The sequence below is a fragment of the Corvus cornix genome, chromosome Z, assembly GCF_000738735.6.
Source record: "Corvus cornix cornix isolate S_Up_H32 chromosome Z, ASM73873v5, whole genome shotgun sequence".
In the NCBI taxonomy this organism is placed as follows: Eukaryota; Metazoa; Chordata; class Aves; order Passeriformes; family Corvidae; genus Corvus; species Corvus cornix.
In genome coordinates this window covers 57386619-57405129 of record NC_046357.1, presented here as the reverse complement: position 1 = coordinate 57405129, position 18511 = coordinate 57386619, and the positions used below count along the sequence as shown (strand labels likewise).

Below are 18511 nucleotides of genomic sequence, written 5' to 3'. Positions count from 1 at the left end.
GGAGGGGAGGGGAGGGGAGGGGAGGGGAGGGGAGGGGAGGGGAGGGGAGGGGAGGGGAGGTCTCTCCTGTGTTGCTGCTACTCCCCCTCTTCTCTCTCTGCCCCACTCCCACACGTGCTCCTGTGAACCACAAACAGGGTTCAACCCTTTCTCCATCACCCTGACAGGGAAGACACAGCTACATGTGCCTTCTCCAAACCCCAGAGGCAGCTGAAACTGAACAGACCATGAGGCTGGCATGAGACAGGGCCGAGTCAGCGGGATAAAAATGCCTTTTCTCTGAGCTTGCGTAGTTTAGGAAAAGCAAACAAACAAAAAACCCCAAAAGCAACAACAAAATAATATTAAAAAACAAACTTTTTTTTAAATAGGATTAGAAAACAAAAAAAAACCCAAGCCAAACAAAAAACACCACCTCTGCCCCAAAATAAAAAAGAACAGCCAAACCAAAGAGGGCCTGGTTTGGTTGTGTTACCTGCCTGAGTCTGGCACCTAATAACAGGGACAGAGGAGAGTGATAAACATTCCAGAAGTACAGTGCAAATCTGTGAAGGCATCTTTGCAAGACTTCCCAACTGCAACTCTACAGCCTTGTATTTTATCGCCAAGAGGGAAACGTATCATTTAACTTTTAATGCACCATCAGTTCTTTTCACAAATCCTCAACTAATGTTGCAGCCTTCGTACCTTGAAAGGAGATGTGATACCTGCTTTAAGAGCTGTGCAACAGGGAAACTTAATTTTCCTCTCTTACGTTCTTCCATAACATGAGAACCAAACTATCTGCTAGATTTAAGCTGTTTGAAATTGTTACGGTTGCCTAAGGCACCTAGAAACTTGTCACAAAGACTCCAGGAAACTCCCTGGTGCCATCAGTTTTTATGGCTCGGAAAAGATGGCTCAGGCAGGCTTCAGCAAATTTTGCCGTTCATGACTTTCAGTTTGGGGCCTCTTGTTTGTGGTAGTGAGAAACCTTAGCTGTATGTTGGGAAACTTGTTCAGCAGAGCCACAGGGAACATATTTAAGTAGAAGTATTCCTAAAATTACATCTTTGTGAAATATGTGATTTATGATCAGCACACGATGATGGCTGTGCATGGTGTAAAACTGGTTTCACCACTCCTAGTAGTAAGTCATAGAATTAATCAGTGGCTTTACTACTCATAAAGAACTATTAATTTAAGCCATTTCACATTTATTTTTATGGTACTTATGGTTTTTATTATTTTTATCAGACAGTAGCCAGAGGAGGGTATTGCTAGGTGTCCTGGAGCAGATGAGAAGAATATGGGTTGATATGATGGAAAATTAGAGAGAAAGATAAGCATTTTTCATACTGGTCAACAATCTTGGGGATCCTGTTATTGTTACTTAACAAAAATATTTCTTTTGTTTTAAGCGAGAGAATGAAAGTCCTCACCCTTCACTTTTTTTACTTCTTGTTTTAAGGAGGAAGCAGGTGGGGTGTTTTCCACAAAAACTATTTTTTAAAATAAAAAAATGTTATCTTCTGACCAAAATCATTCCTTCAAACAGTATTTGTAAAGTCGTTATGAAAAGGACATTTGCCTTGTGGGGTAAAAAGTTATTTCATGAAATGTTTCCAGGTAGGCAGAAAACATACTTCTGTACCTCAGTCATGCACTGGAATATACAGGAATAGCCACACTGGATCATGAGAATGGTCCCACATCCAATCTGTGACAAGGGCTTGAATATAAGAGAGGCAATACCAGGCTATTTTGTATGGACAGACATGTATACGTATAAAGGAATACATATCTTATAGCATATGCATCACTAAAAAGAATGATTATGCTCATAAGTATGCATAGCTTTTCAGAACATGCATTTTTCATTACATTCTCAAATGGCGCTTGCAGAGACAAGATGGTTTCTCATCTTCTTTCACTGCCTTAATTGTAAGGAAACAAGGTCCATCTGGCTTACCCATCAGAGGACATGTATCTTACTAGTATAGTCACATTTTCTTTTTGGTAATCTCTTCTCATCTTTCTTTTTTCTCTGCTGACTTGCTTGCTTCCCAGAGCACTTTGAGTTTCCTGTGATTTGTGACAAAGATTCTTCAGAATATTACAAAATTATGAAAATATGTTAATCCCGTCAATTAAAAAAGAAAAAAAAACAATTAAGTTAAAAGTATTTAGATTTTCTGTGGTAGTAGTAGTTGGATTAGTGGGAGAGAGATTTCATTTTATTAACTGTGATGTAAAAGACACCAGCCATGAGCATGGTTTGCTGCTATGGATACTTACGAAAATAGATACATGATTAATTTTTACTGATGTTAATCAGGTAGGGGAAAAAAAAAAAAAAAAAAAACAACAAACACCCAACCAATCAACCAATCTTGCAGATAGCAGTTTAAGCATTATGGGGGTATAGGTGGGGGTGGGAACAGCAAGGGTAATGTTTCCTGATGCCTCTGTTTCCCAGATGGGAAAGTACACCCTGGACTGCCTGTTCTTCATCCTGCGGAGGGGGCATTCAAAGCCGCAGCGTCTCCTGTGTGGAAGAAGACATTCAGGGGCACATCAGCCCTGTGGAAGAGTGGAAATGCATGTATACGCCAAAGATGCCTGTTGTCCAGCCCTGCAATATATTTGACTGTCCAAAGTGGCTTGCTCAAGAATGGTCTCCGGTAATCAGCTTAGTTTTGTTGGTTTTGCATTTACCACATAGGGAAAATATCTTAAATTATAGTGTAGTGAGTTTATGGAAGTAGGAATGTTTACTGCTTTCTCTCCTTATTGCCAACACCTCTGTTTTAAATTTATGCTATTTGTCTAACTGCAAAGTAAACACTCAGGAAAAATATATTAATAAGATGAACATGAGCAAGGAGAATGATGGAAAAATAAATCAGCTCTGTAACATTAATTGGTGACCTTCTACTAATAATAGACTGGGAATATAAATGAAATGCCCAAAACAAAACCAGTGAGCATGTAATGGTATTTCTGTATTACAATATTTCAGCCATAATGCAAAACTGCTGAGAAATTTCAAGAAGCACATAAATCTGTATATGACTGTGCTCTCTGATACTTGTAGTTGTCTGTTCCTGACTTGCCTTTCCTTCTGTATGAAAGTCAATGTCCTGGAAATGTCCTTCCACAAAAGTAGTAAAGTATTTTGACTTTGTACATAAAGACTTATCTTGAATATAGTTTCTCACCACCCCAGCTTCTCAACAATTGTGCTTTAGAAGCTAGGCTAGCTTACCTATAGATGAGATGTTGACTCACGGCAAAGTGTTCACTGATTTCCAGATGAAAGCTGCAATCCAAGAGCAAAGTAATATTGGTAATATTCATAGTGCTTCCAGCTGATTGGTAGTTTTGATCCTCTCCTGTGCAACCAATTTTGAAACATTCTATAGAGGGGGGAAAAGTTGATGAACTATAGGAAAAATAAATTTTAAAAATTAAAAAAAAAACCTACTTACGAAAGTGTCTGAGGGAAGAAAGCCCAATAGTTTCCCATTCTGTTTGGTGCTTTTTTCCAAAATAGCTGAGTGTAACCCCAGTACTTTGTCCAAGCAAAGCAGAGTGGCTCCAAATGAAACTGACAGGGTGTTACTGAGAATATTCAATATGGGACAGATGGCTACAACCCAAGAAGGCAACATTGCAAGAGTGACACTGCAAGGGAAGTCCAGTGGCCAAATGTCCCAATCAAGTAAATGTTCAGAGCAGAAAGGCAAAAATTTCTGTCAGTTTTATACCTTATCCATAATAACCCATTATTATGAATACTTTATGTTCAAGGTTGGGCATTTCTGCATCATGTTTGGCTCTCTAATGTACACATACTTCTGTTGCATGTTCCCCTTATAGTTATCATTCCTATGTGTGAATTTTTTTTTCTCCTTTTCATTTTCTTTTTCTTCTTTTTTTTTTTAATCCAGTGCACTGTGACCTGTGGACAAGGACTCAGATACCGTGTGGTCCTTTGCATTGACCACAGGGGCATGCATACAGGAGGCTGTAGTCCTAAAACAAAGCCACACATAAAAGAAGAATGTGTTGTACCCACGCCTTGCTACAAACCCAAAGGTAATGAGGCAGAATGGTTCTCATAAATTATTTTTCAGAGCTCTTCCATATTCAACCATTTTGTTTTGTTGCTGGCATCACTGTTTCCAGCTGCATCAAGTTACGATTTTGCATCTGTTCCTGTCTGTTCCTGTCTGCCTGCTATCAGCTTGGAGTGAGTGCTGACTTCTTTTTTCTTACAAGCTTTGTGCTTTTCATAGTTAGTTTGTGGTCCAACAGACTAAGCAATATAAACAGAAATTTGACTGTAGTTTCACTGTTTGCATCCGAGCTAAATTTGCCCTGTGTTTTAAAATAAATTAAAATTAAATATCTAAACAATGCCTTTGGTAAATAAATGTAACTGTAATCACAAAAGTGCCTGTTCATAACTTTAGGCATGAAATAGGTCAGAAGAGAGCATATCTCATCATGAGCTTCTCCTTACTATCTAAGCTGCAAAATTTGTCGGACAAAAACATCTTATAGCAAGGAGTATTCACAATTTGTATAGTAATATTTTTCTTGCTTGAACCTCAAACAGAGAGTAATGCTGGGGTAAAGCCACCATGGTTTGTTGAAAGGAGGAGAACATATTTCTGCGTTTGTTTGGAAGTTCTTATGGGATGGAAGTGTTAGAAAGAGACCTGAAGACTGGGTTGGATTAACAGGCAGTGAGCAGATGCAGCAGACACATGTATTTGGCCATTGGCACAGGTATATGGGCATGCAGGGACCATGCATGTGTACAGCTCTACTGTTACCACCTCTGTGCCCATATGCTGACTAATTTTTGGGAAGCTCTGGGCTACTGCAGTTCAGGTGGACTTGACTTTTCTAAACTGTAGACTTGCACTCTACCATTAGCAGAAAACAATTCCTTTAAAAAAAAGAATTTTTATCTTGAAACTTATTAACAGCACTTTTTATGAAGCCCTGTGAAATAAGACTGACCCAGGATCTTGTGCTGTTCCAAGATGAAACAGTGAAATATTAACTTTAATTTCTGTACTTAGAGGCTGAAGATAGGCACACTTGCCAAGTTTCAAGATTCCAGTTTATCATGCCCATGAGAATTCACTGTATCTGCCAGGCACCAGAGGGGTGAATCTCAGGGTCTCTGGGAAGTAATGAGCATGTTTACACTGTATTTTCCTGGCCACTATGAGCTTACTCTGTCCACCTTCCAAGATGTAAAAAAAAAGGCAAAAAAATGCCCTATGACTGTGTTAGCATGACTCTGAGCCTCATACAGCTATTCAGTGGGTTTGTGCTCATTCAGTCAGCTGTTTTTATGGGGCACTGTAGGTTTATGGTGTCCAGAGTACAGGTAATGCAAGATCCAGTCTGCCTGCATCATATGGTGTAAGCAGAATGCAGCAAGACACAAATCTTGTGTTGCAAACCACCCACAACTGACTTCTGCTTAGAAGGATGCAAGACCAGCTAGGAAAGCTTTGCTTACCTCTATCTGTCATGAAGTGCCTTCCAATGGAACTTGTCAGGGAACAAAGTAAATTACTCTTTGCTGGAAGCCCACCCTTGCAAGAACATGGAATCTTTACCCTGGATAAAATCTTATGCTGTCTTTTGCAGCACATACATGATTAATTTCTGATTGTAGGGAGTTAACTTCCTTCTTCCATTTTTTCACATGGAATGAAAAGTGGTATGCAAAGTGTGGCTTACTTGGGTTTAGTTTTCCTCTTCAACTTTGTTTTGCAACACTCTCACAGTTCTTCCTTCATAACGCAAGAGGTAATACTTGAATATCCATGTAACTGAAGGCTGAACAGTGCTTTCAGAAGAGTGTTGAACTAGGTGGTATCCAGAAGTGTCATCCAAACCAAATTATTCTATTTATAGATTAGAAACTTGTCCGTTTTATTTCACAGAATTAGAGTTAGAAATTTAGAGCAGTAGGGGTAATGAAGTACTGCTCATCTACTGAATGTTTTATTCCCAGGCTGGTTTTTTTTCTGCAGCTGGATTAGCACAAATCAGAAAACAGTCTTCCTAGCTGACAGAAGCAGCAAGGCAAAAAATGTGGAAGTCTCTCTTCTCTTAACACAGTCTGCAAAAAATAGAAGGCAAATTGCTCATGTAATTTATTTCATTTTAGTTTATTCAAGCCCTAAGTCACTTTATGTTGCACCAATAGTGGGAAAAAAATAGGATATCACTAGATTAAGTAATGATTTTCAGTTTTAATAGAGAAGGTATATTCATCTAATACAACTTTCTGTATAATATAAGATATAACTGTTTTTACTGGAAGTGTTTTATGAAAAAAAAGATTTTACTTTAATCTCCAAAGGTAAAAGTTTCTCCTTAGCTTAGAAGTGCTTTTTGTTCATTTTTCTGTCAAAGCATACGTTACAACATCAGCATTTCTAATCCTCTAAAAAATTTTACAGTGTAGATGATAATTAACTCCACCTGTAAAAAAAGGAAAGTTATCTAAAAAGCCACAAAACAGGCTATGTTACACAAGAACTTTGCTTTTATATAAGCACTTGCACCTAACCAAAAAAAGCACAGAAGTAAGATGTGACTTTCCAAAACCCATAAAACAAACTGTAGAACATATAAATAGAAATATTTCCTACATATTTTGGATTATTAGTAAAATATAGACTAAACTAAGGGCTGTGATGGCAAACATTCATCCTTAAATGGCACTAATATGTCAGATTAACAGCTTGGCAAGCTGTTTCTAAGATAGAGGCATAGTAATTCTATTACTGTCCCTCTTTTCCTCAGCTCCTTGCTCCAAGCAAATTTGCATGACTAAAGTTCCAGTAGCTGTGCAGTCAAATTGTAAGTCATCATTCCTCTGTGATACAACTAAGAGATGGCAAATTTCATGTGCATATGTGAAATGCATTGTGCATTGTTCTGCACAACAGAGTCACTTTCACAACAGAGTCACAGAAAGTTCCTGACTATTCTGAATGGTATTAACCTGCTCCTGTTGGCAAGTACAAGTCCATCCATCCATAAACCCAAAAGGCTTAGGTGATTTGTGAGTGGCAAATAGGTTTGACCCTGGTTCTCCTCAGTGGTCTGAGTCTCCCTGCCCTTTGTGGTTTTTTCCCCTGATCTTAGCCCAGAACGTTCTGTTGAAATGCAGAGCTCCTTCTCAAATTTTAGTGCCAAATTTGCTCTTGCTTTATATCCCTGTAAAGCTAAAACAGCTCTGCTACCTTCAGCTCAACTACTCTGCTTTGAAAGTGGGGTTTGGCTTGCAAAGCCCTGCACTCCCCAGAGCAGAGTAGCTCATTACACTGTGTGCACATCCTGGAGGGGAAGAAAAGCAGCTCCACTGTTTTCCATCAGAAATGACAGAAAAAGTATCAAGCTCATTTTTTTAAATCCACATAGCTGATGAAGATAAACAGAGTTGAAAAGCATAGCTGGGCCATTTAATTATAGTTTTCCTGTTGTATCACTCATCAAAGCAGGATTTTCTTTATTTTTGTAATCTACCAAAACCAAGCTCAGCATGTCTTCTGAAATTCTAAGATTTAAAAGTAAATACGGGTGTGTTACACATTTTGCCTTTACAGTGTAATGGAGGGCTGTTACACTTGCAAGTTTCCTTCCAAAAAAATACCTTCCAAAGTGCCTACTTTTACAGTCCCGTTGTATAGTCTGAAAGGTGATGATTTTAGTTTGCCTGTCTGGCTTTAGGACACCATAGCCCTTCTACCTGCAACAGTGAAATATCTGGCCATACAACCTTGTAAGCGCTACAGTCCAGGTGACAAAACAGTTTGTTTCTCTCCCCTCTGTTCTCATTTCTCTTTTTCTTCTTGGTGCTCAGCCTCCATGTGTGTGAAGGCACATGCATGCTTGGTGAGCACAGGGAGGGTAGCACACATAGCAGCGTTATCACATGCTTCCTATTTTCATGCGCTTGTGCTTGCTCCATAGAGAGACTTCCAGTGGAAGCAAAGTTGCCATGGTACAAGCAGGCTCAAGAGCTGGAGGAAGGAACAGCCGTATCTGAAGAACCATCGTAAGTCTCAAAAATTTTCTTACAAAAGGTTCTCATTATGTGATTCTGAGAAGCTGTGGTTACTCCCTCCCTGGAGGTGTTCAAGGCAAGGTTGGATGGGACTCTGAGAAATTTGGTCTAGTGGAAGGTGTCCATGCCCACGGCACAGGGAGTGGGAACTAGAGGATCTCTAAGGTCCTTTCCAATCCAAAGCTCTCTGTGATTCTGTGGTGTTTCCTTACAGTAACCTGGGACTTGTGCAGAACTAGCACAGTCTCTTGAACGTATTTGGCTTCCGTAAGAGTGTAAAAGATGTACTCAACCTTGTGGAAATCAATGGACTTAAAGGCTGTGTCATACTTGGGTGTGAAGAGACATTTCCAGAGGGTAAATGGAGGTTTAATTTAAGTGAATATACACACTATATAGGGTCATTGCAAGAGTAGTATAATGAAAGTCCATGTAGCTATGCATTTATATATTCTCTATTACCACTATATCTTCACAGCTGAGCAGCTTTTTTTATTTTCTCAATACCCCTGCAAAGTAAGAGGTAAAACAAGGCAGCTAGTGATGATTCCCTCTTGCCTTTTTCCCCAAGGAAAAGCATAGTAACAGCAAAAATAAAAGAATTAATTTTAGCAGAAAATAAACTAGAATCCTGTGATACATACCACATAAGCATGGAGCAATGAGGCTAAGAAATTAAAAATACTCTTATGATTATGTTTTAGATGTTTTTGTCTAAAACTGTGATAAATGCATGCTATAATTGCAACCTCTGTACATAGCTTCCATCAATATCCAATTCCTTGTGTCTAAACATGTGGCATTTTTTATTGCAACTGCAACTATGTATTAGACTAAAAACCATTGTTATGCAATATAATTGCAGTTTTGGTATGATTAATCTGAATTGAAGTCATTTGAAACTGGAGCATTGCAAGAGAGCTGGAGACATATGTATTAAGTCCTTCAAAATAAAAAAAAAATTATCCATCTGCCATATGTATACATATAAACATATAGGCAAATATATGTATACAGAAGCATTTATACACACATGTACATAGACAGATGTACACATTCATATGTGCTTATATATATTAGTAGCAGCTATCACATATAGCATAGTGAGATCCTTAACTGCTTCCAGAGTTCCATAGACATTATAGGTTGATTAATTCAGAGTCAAAGCCTAGAAAATTTGATATTTGTAAGTGTACTGATTTTTCATTTGCAAAGTACAGTTCATTTTCTTGTGATTTTTCTCATGCCTATACTAAATTAGTTAGCTAAGTGTTCATTTATCAAATAAATCTTGGGAACACACATAAAATAGGAACAATACTGATATGCTGTTATTCAGAATAATTTGTTACACTAAGAAATTTTTTGATCAGTTTTGTGAACAAGGTTGTTTGCACTGTAGAAAAGGAGTATAGTTATATATATGTGTGTGTGTATGTATACATATATGGGTATATGTAGCTTTAAACATTAAGAAGAAGGGATTTGCAGAGAATAGGCATAACCTGTTGCTTATCATGATGTGTATTTTAATAAAATATTTTGGAAAACCTTATGGGTATATTATTCGTGATACTAAAACAGTCCGTGAGAGATCTAAAGGGAAAGGGGTTTAAGAACTTCAAATTTTTTTCAAGTGCAGTTACGACACATCCATACTTTATGTCATTGCACTGCTGCATCTAAGGCCCTTTTCTGCAAAGACTACTGCATCTACTGCAAGGCTTCAGTGATGCCAGGGGGATGCTATCATTCCCATACAGTGTGGCACAGTCCAGACTAGGTTCAGTCTGCCATGGCGTGACATTTTGTACATTTGTTTTCTCTCTGCAGGGCACACCTCTAGGAGCATTTCTAATCTTTGTTTTAGTTTGATGAGAAATCTACTTAAGATAAGTTCAAGTACAGATTTTTATTAGTTTTGACTAACAGGAAGAATAAAGGGCATGAAGTCAGGGTCTTCACACAAACTTTCCCAAAGCTTGGAGATGCCTTGTGTTTAGTTTGGAATGATTTTTGGTGATAAGACATGAGACAGGAAAACCAAATAAAAACTTAGAAAATTTGTGCTGGAAGAAACATCCATGCAATACCCATTTGTAAACTGTAACATCCATCTGCATGTCATTCCAGAGTAGCTAATCTGTTTCAGGAATCTTGAGCAGTGAACTTCCACCTAAAATTGGTGTCAGTGCCTCACTATTAATATTGTTTTTCATTAGTGTCAGGCTTTACACAGTTATTCAGTTTAGGTCCTGGTTATTAGATTGAAAAACTGTATGTAACAATATAAAAAAAGAGACAAAACATTCAGAACTCACCAAGATACAAGGAACAATCAATTTTGGGGCCAGTTTTATAGCATCATCTCATTCAGCTCTGTAGGGATTTCAAACACACCAAGACCAAGGTGTATTCCCTGATAACGCACCTTTTGGCCTGTGCTTCTGCAGCTGTGCAGAGACACAGTTTAATACTCCATGGCCCACCACCCTGACAGATGTCAGGCTACCACCCACATATTTTGGCTGATGGATGATCAGTCTGGAGTGTAGATAACATGGTAATTTGAGGCTTGGAACAGTTGAGAGTTTCTTAATGTTGGATCGAGCTGGTGTAAGACTGTGTGTGATGTGGTCAGCTATTTTGCTGACTGTAGACTAAAATGTGAGCAGCTGTGGGGCAGGAGGAAAAGCAGAAGGCCTCCAGTGGCATTGTAAGCCAGGTGCTGAAGAGACAGCATTGTGTTCATAAGTGTTTTTAAGTTGCAGCAATGGAAGTTTCTTCAGGCAAGCTATGCTTATACGATTTTCCCATTCACTCTGTGTTGGTGCAGTAATTACCAATTTCAGTACTCCACTTGGGCAGTCATCAGAAAGGATTCATTCTTTTCCCCACTTCATCTGAGGCTCTTGCCAAGCCTCCTTATGCCACCAAGTCCCTGACTGCCCCTATTCTCCTCTACAAACAGACTGTTCCTTGTAGCCAATAGACTATTCCTCCCCAACCACTGTGACCCTTTCTCCCTTACACTCTTTGGGCAGAAAAAACAATCATCCATAAGCAATTCTATTGTCCTTCTCAAAGTTTATGTTTGATTAGAAGTTTAAAAGCCTAAACTGAAAATTTTCAGCATATTTCTTCTATGAATTGAGTTCTCACATTTGTGAATCTCTGTATTGCTGTCTTCTGATTTTTATAAATTTCTATTGATTAGGATTTTTGTTATGAAACTGCACACTATGATTCATAGAGCTTCATAAAGTATTTCTCATATACTATCCTTCCACCTGTAATTTGTGATCATTCAGATATGTGCTGCCAGAGCACCAGATGCTGCAATTTTATTCCATCTGTGTATAGTGCCTTCCATTATTTATATCTTCAGGAATTTCTAATGCAAGCAAGCCTTACAGTTGAATTTTGTCTGTATATGTCTATCTGTCAGTTGCCTTCCTCTCCCCTCAGTAATGTCTGAATTTATTACTATTAACTGATTCTGACAGAGGTATGAAATTATCACAGAGAATTTTACTCCTCTGTCAAACTTGGTTGATATTCTTCAGGAAATTCAGTGGAAGTGTTTTCCACATGTGTCACTGAACTAAACAACTGAGTAGAAAACTGACGCCCTAGAATTCCCCAGTTGAAGGAAAGGTTTTTAAGGGAGTTCAGACCTTAAAAGAGAGCAGAGAATCCACTTGGGCACTCAGCCTTCAAATGTAAATCCATGTTAAATACTTCTTCATTGGTTCTGCTGCTCAAAGAATTAATCACAACCAATTCAGCCACTTCAAGTCTAGAGGGAATAGTTATGTTTGTGTTCTCTGACCTATTGCACCCCTAAATGGGATCAGTTAAACATTAACTGCTGACAGAACTACTATGAAATATTCCATGTAGGTAACAAAGTCTTGTAATCTTTGTCAGGACCAATGTGTAAGATGAGAAGGCCTTGCTGTCCTGTGTTGAGGTACATGTTGTTCTCCTATTGCTGTCCCTCCCTGAAGTGACCATTCACCCGGCATTAGAAGTGTTATCTGAGGAAGGAGCCACAGTATCTTTCTGTCTGACCTCTTCTGCTAGAATTCATTACACCAGCACAGTGTGACAGCTAGAGCCAGAAAGAATAGCAGTCATGATTTAAAAAGCATGGGGTTTTCTATGTATAATGAGATTGGGTTTATGAGTGGTGGAGGGTTTCTTACGAGATTTCTGTCTCTCAACTCTTGAAAAATGCTTTTATATGTTAACACCATATCCAGCTTTTAACATACTTCCATAAATAACCCTGGTGCTAGCCATAAAAAAAAAAAGGCGGGGGGGGGGGAGAGGGTGGTGCTGGGGTGAGTGGCAGAGTGATGGGCGAGAGGGAAAACAGTATCTGGATGCCAGATGGCACCATCATAGTGATAGGGCCAGTTCAGTAAAAAACAAAAGGAAATTCCTGACATGCATTAGCAGGGGTTACAAAACCCTCAGGGAACTGGAAATGGACAGAGAGGCCAGTGTGGCAGAGGCACCCAATATCTCTTTCTTACCCTTCAGTAGGTTTTTATGCTTCTGAAGACACATAAGCTATTTTAATTTAATTTTCCTTGCTGAACAGTTTCCATCATGTTCTTTGTACCTGATTCACAGGTTAATAAGTAAGTTTAAAACTTCCTATTACAGCTTCACTTTAAAAATAAAGCATGTTATGATTGTTGGATTGCCAAAAAAAAGATATTAAGGACATATATAGCTTTATCTGCTGGGCCATTGCTTGTTCACTTTTAGATTCAAGTAGTGAAGAGGAAGAAGAAGGTGTAGGGAAACTTCTTCATATTAAGTTCTAATGGGAAAAAATTAAACTGTATATGTGGTTGGTCTGTTGGGGTTTTAGTTTAGTCTTGGGTTTTCCTGTTAAAGGAATTTTCTCCTATATGCATGTTGCTAGGGGACAAATAGCTGTACTTAAGAAAGACAAAAAGGGGAGTGGGGCAGGCCTGGCTACTCCTTTGTCTACACCTGGGTGTGGGGGCAGTTCGCTCGGAGCGTCCGGAGAGAGAAGCTGCAGAGAAAGGAGCTGCTGCTTCTTTCTTTTTGGTCGTTCTTTCTTCCTGCTGGAAGCAACGCCGGGACCCCAAAAGCCGCTTTCCCTGCCCTGCTGGAGACCGAGCTGTGGCTGCCCCGCCCCGCTGCTGCTTCGAGCTTTCGCTACGCTGTAGCCCTGCTCGCCCTGCCTGCCTGGGCCTCCGTGGGGTTCTCCCATCTGGATACATCTCGTCTGCCACCCGGGATTTGCGTTCGTCCCTGCTGCTCCAGCCTGCTGTTCCTGAGAGCCCGGGATCAGCTGCCCAGGGGTTTGTGAAGCCTTTGTTCCATCCCTTCCTGGGATCCCAGGGCACCGGTGCTGCGTGTTTCCCGAGCTCGCTCCGGAGCGCCCCCTGCAGCCGCGGGGGAACCATCGCACCTGCCCTGCTCACCGGGAGCCGCCAGCGCCCCTGCCGGCTGCGAGCGGAACTGCACCCGAGGGGAAAGGGCCCAACAGCCGAGAAGGCTGGCACTGGGTTTGTGATTGCTGTTACTGCCATAGTTGTTGTTTTGTTTGACTGGTTATATACATATATATATAGAGTAAAGAACTGTTATTCCTATTTCCCACATCTTTGCCTAAAGGCCCTTGATTTCAAAATATAATAACTTAGAGGGAAAAGGGGTTATATCTGCCACTTCAAGGGGGGCCTCTGCCTTCCTTAGCAGACACCTGTCTTCAAAACCGAGACAGATCTTGGCGCCCAACGTGGGGCCTGAGGGCATTAAGAGATAGAGGTGAAAAAGGAATAACAGTTCCTCGATAACTTTATTTTGTGTGCTGGATATTGGAACCTTGTTAGGCAGCACTATGTGGTCTAGTTTACCCTGGTTTGGGTGGCATGTAGCCGTGGCTATATTCTTCCCCTTTGCAGCTCCTTACTTGAATATGGGTCCTCTGACTAAGGCTACCATTGCTGTTATCCAGCTTGTGTTATGGGTCGAGAAGGTGAGGAATTCATGGGTTTTTAACTTCCTCCGGAATGTGGGCACATGGATAAACAGCTATCACACACTGAGCACATGTTTTTGGGGTTATGTTAACAATGGTACCTTCTGTGAGGAAATGACACCAGGGGAAGTTTTCTCCCAACCCCTCAACCAGTTCTTTGGGCCCACCCCATCAATTTTCGAAGGGTTTAAATTCCCTCTGAATACTAACCATCTGCTGCTGATAGGCCTACTCTATTTAGCATTCAAGGATAAGTTGAGATTGGCTTGGATATCTACCCGGACACCAGCCCCAGAGACTAGAGATCCTGCCCCAGAACCTGACATGGCCCCAGAGAGTAGAGTTCCTACCCCAGAGCCTGATCCTGCCCCAGAGCCTGACACGGCCGCAGACACTAGAGATCCTACCCCAGAACCTGACACGGCCCCAGACACTAGAGATCCTACCCCAGAGCCAGAGCCTGCCACAGCCCCAGACACTAGAGATCCCGCCCCACAGACTGATACTGCCCAACAGTCCACCTCAGAAATGGACTACCCAAACTGGGTGGGGGTACTGGCAAAAGGGATGCAGGAGATGTGCCAAGAGATGGGCCAGGTGCACAAGGAGATGTGCCAGGAGATGGGCCAGGTGCGCCAGGAGATATGCCAATTGCTAAGGGAATACACCTCCTCAGCTAGTGAAAAACCCTCTCCCTGCCCCAAAGAGGGTGAGTCCGATGGTGCAGCAGTGGAACCCACGGATGTTACAACCGTCCAGGCTTCAGCTGAACCACAAGGACAACCACAGCCAGCAGCAGTCGCCCCTGTGCAAAGGAGGAAGTATAAGACCAAATCAGTACGACCAGTTAATGATGATGGGCAACCAGGGCCCTCACAACCAGCAGGAGAGCCAGAGCCAGAAGTCATCACTGAGTCCCTGTCGCACGACAGTCTCCGTGCTATGCGAAACGACATTGTGCGAAGGGGGCGTGAGCCTTATACCACCTGGCTGCTTCGGGTTTGGGACCTTATGGGCACAAGTGTGCAACTGGATAGTGGTGAGGCAAGGTATCTGGGATCGTTGACCCAGGACCCAGGTGTGGACCAGATATTTGTGAGGGAGCCAGGGCCTCTCTCTCTCTGGGAGCGGCTCTTAATGAGTGTGAGAGAAAGGTTCATTCACAAAGAAAGAATGCAGGAGTATCATCATAGAATGCAGTGGAAGACACTCGAGCAAGGGATCCAACAGCTAAGAGAGGTGGCAATATTAGAGGTACTCTTTGGGAAGGATGGACAGCATGATAATGACCCCGATAAGGTCAGGTGCACAGGACAGATGATGTGGAACCTGGCAAGGCTAGGGCCATCGCAATACACCACCTTCATTGCAACGATTGATGCTGACAATACCCGAGAAACAGTGGGCTCTGTTGCCAACAAGCTCAGGCATTATGACAGCATGATCAATGGCCCGCTGAAAGCTCATGTCTCTGCTGTGGTCCAGGACCTCAAAGAGGAGATGAAGGAGAGGAAGAATGAGGGAGGAGATGAGGGAGGAGATGAGGAGGGGTCAGTGTGGCACCAGTGCGAGTCACAGGCCCCCAAGTCAGAGCCCGTCGTCCCCCTGCTAGAGAGAGAGGGTACACCCCACGAGCTGAGCTGTGGTTTTTTCCTGTGTGAGCATGGGGAAGACATGAGAAGGTGGGATGGGAAACCCACCTCTGCCCTGGCAGCGCGGGTGCGTGAACTCAAGGAGGGAGGCACTAACCGAGGGGGTTCCGCTAAGGTGAAGGTAGCCTCAGCCTCCCGTGACCGAGCTGCCAGGTATTACAGAAGGGAGGATGATATGTCGGATCCCCTTGAAGGTACCTCGAGCATGTACGCCCAGGGAAAGAATGATAACCAGGGCTAGAGGGGCCCTGCCTCTAGCCAGGAAGAGGCACGGGAGAACCGAGTTTTCTGGACGGTGTGGATCCGATGGCCTGGCACATCAGAGCCACAAAAATATGATGCATTGGTTGATACTGGGGCACAGTGTACTTTAATGCCATCGGGACATGTGGGGGCAGAACCTGTATCCATCGCTGGGGTGACCGGGGGATCACAGCAGTTGACCCTTTTGGAAGCTGAGGTGAGCCTGACTGGGAAGGAGTGGCAAAAGCATCCGATTGTGACCGGCCCAGAGGCCCCGTGTATTCTGGGCATAGACTTCCTCCGGAATGGCTACTACAAAGACCCAAAAGGACTCAGGTGGGCATTTGGGATTGCTGCTGTGGAGGCAGAGGGCATTAGGCAATTGAACACCCTGCCTGGACTATCTGAGAATCCTTCTGCAGTTGGGCTCCTGAAAGTGGAAGAGCAACGAGTGCCAATTGCCACCTCGACAGTGCACCGCCGGCAGTATCGGACAAATCGAGATGCTGTGATCCCCATCCACAAGATGATCCGCGAGCTGGAGAGTCAAGGGGTGGTCAGCAAGACCCACTCACCCTTCAACAGCCCCATCTGGCCTGTGCGCAAGTCTGACGGGGAATGGAGATTGACTGTGGACTATCGTGCCCTGAATGAAGTGACTCCACCGTTGAGCGCTGCCGTGCCAGACATGTTGGAGCTCCAGTACGAGCTGGAGTCCAAAGCAGCAAAGTGGTACGCCACTATTGACATTGCCAATGCATTCTTCTCCATTCCTCTGGCAGCAGAGTGCAGGCCTCAGTTTGCCTTCACCTGGAGGGGCGTGCAGTACACCTGGAACCGACTGCCCCAGGGGTGGAAGCACAGTCCCACCATCTGTCATGGACTGATCCAGACTGCACTAGAAAAGAGTGAGGCTCCAGAACATCTGCAGTACATTGATGACATCATTGTGTGGGGGAACACCGCAACCGAAGTGTTTGAGAAAGGAGAGAGAATAATTCAAATTCTCCTGCAAGCTGGTTTTGCCATCAAGAAGAGCAAGGTCAAGGGACCTGCCCGAGAGATCCAGTTCCTGGGAGTAAAGTGGCAAGATGGACGACGTCAGATTCCCACTGAGGTCATCAATAAGATCACAGCAATGTCTCCGCCGACCAACAAGAAGGAAACACAAGCTTTCCTAGGTGCTATAGGTTTCTGGAGGATGCACATTCCCGAGTACAGCCAGATCGTGAGTCCTCTCTACCTGGTTACCCGCAAGAAGAATGATTTCCACTGGGGCCCTGAACAGCAGCAAGCCTTCGCCCAGATCAAACAGGAAATTGCTCACGCCGTAGCCCTTGGCCCAGTCAGGACAGGACCAGAGGTGAAGAACGTGCTCTACTCTGCAGCCGGGAACAATGGTCTGTCCTGGAGCCTCTGGCAGAAGGTGCCTGGTGAGACTCGGGGCCGACCACTGGGATTCTGGAGCCGAAGCTACAGAGGATCTGAAGCCAACTACACTCCCACAGAGAAGGAAATCCTGGCAGCTTATGAAGGAGTCCAGGCTGCCTCAGAAGTAATCGGCACAGAGGCACAACTCCTCCTGGCACCCCGACTACCGGTGCTGGGGTGGATGTTCAAAGGAAAGGTTCCCTCCACGCATCACGCCACCGACGCTACTTGGAGCAAATGGATTGCCCTCATCAGCAGCGCGCCCGAATTGGAAACCCAAGTCGCCCTGGGATCTTGGAAATAATTACAAACTGGCCGGAAGGTGAGACTTTTGGGTTATCTTCTGAAGAAGAAGAGGAGCAGGTGACACTGCCGAAGAAGCCCCACCATATAACGAGCTACCAGAGAGTGAAAGACCAGTAACGCCCTCTTCACTGATGGTTCCTGCCGAATTGTAGGCACTAGCCGGAAATGGAAAGCCGCTGTATGGAGCCCCACACGACAAGTTGCACAGGCTACTGAAGGAGAAGGTGGATCGAGCCAATTTGCTGAGCTCAAAGCTGTCCAGTTAGCTCTGGACATAGTTGAAAGAGAGAAGTGGCCAAAGCTCTACCTCTACACTGATTCATGGATGGTAGCCAATGCTCTGTGGGGTTGGCTGGAAAGGTGGAATAAGGCAAACTGGCAGCGCAGAGGAAAACCAATCTGGGCTGCTGAAGAGTGGAAAGACATTGCCACTCGGGTAGAGAAGCTATCCGTGAAAGTCCGCTATGTAGATGCTCACATTCCCAAGAGCCGGGCTAATGAAGAACATCGTAACAACAAACAGGTAGATCAGGCTGCGAAAATAGAGGTGTCCCAGATAGACTTGGATTGGCAACATAAAGGAGAATGTTCCTAGCTCGATGGGCCCATGATGCCTCAGGCCATCAGGGCAGAGATGCCACCTATAAGTGGGCACGAGACCGAGGGGTGGATCTAACCATGGACAGTATCTCCCAGGTTATCCATGATTGTGAGACATGCGCTGCGATCAAGCAGGCCAAGCGGGTGAAGCCTCTGTGGTAT

The 18511-nt window shown here is 43.1% G+C and overlaps 1 protein-coding gene across 3 annotated transcripts in view; it reads left to right on the top strand.

The window, feature by feature from the left end:
- Positions 1-18511, top strand: part of ADAMTSL1 (ADAMTS like 1) — a 415079-nt gene that overhangs the window by 315009 nt on the left and 81559 nt on the right. For all 3 annotated transcript variants that reach the window (XM_039567703.1, XM_039567702.1, XM_010392980.4), the window contains 3 exons: positions 2459-2663; positions 3933-4080; positions 7996-8080. In XM_039567703.1, the coding sequence (XP_039423637.1) occupies positions 2459-2663; positions 3933-4080; positions 7996-8080 (438 nt within the window). The remainder of the gene's footprint in view (positions 1-2458; positions 2664-3932; positions 4081-7995; positions 8081-18511) is intronic.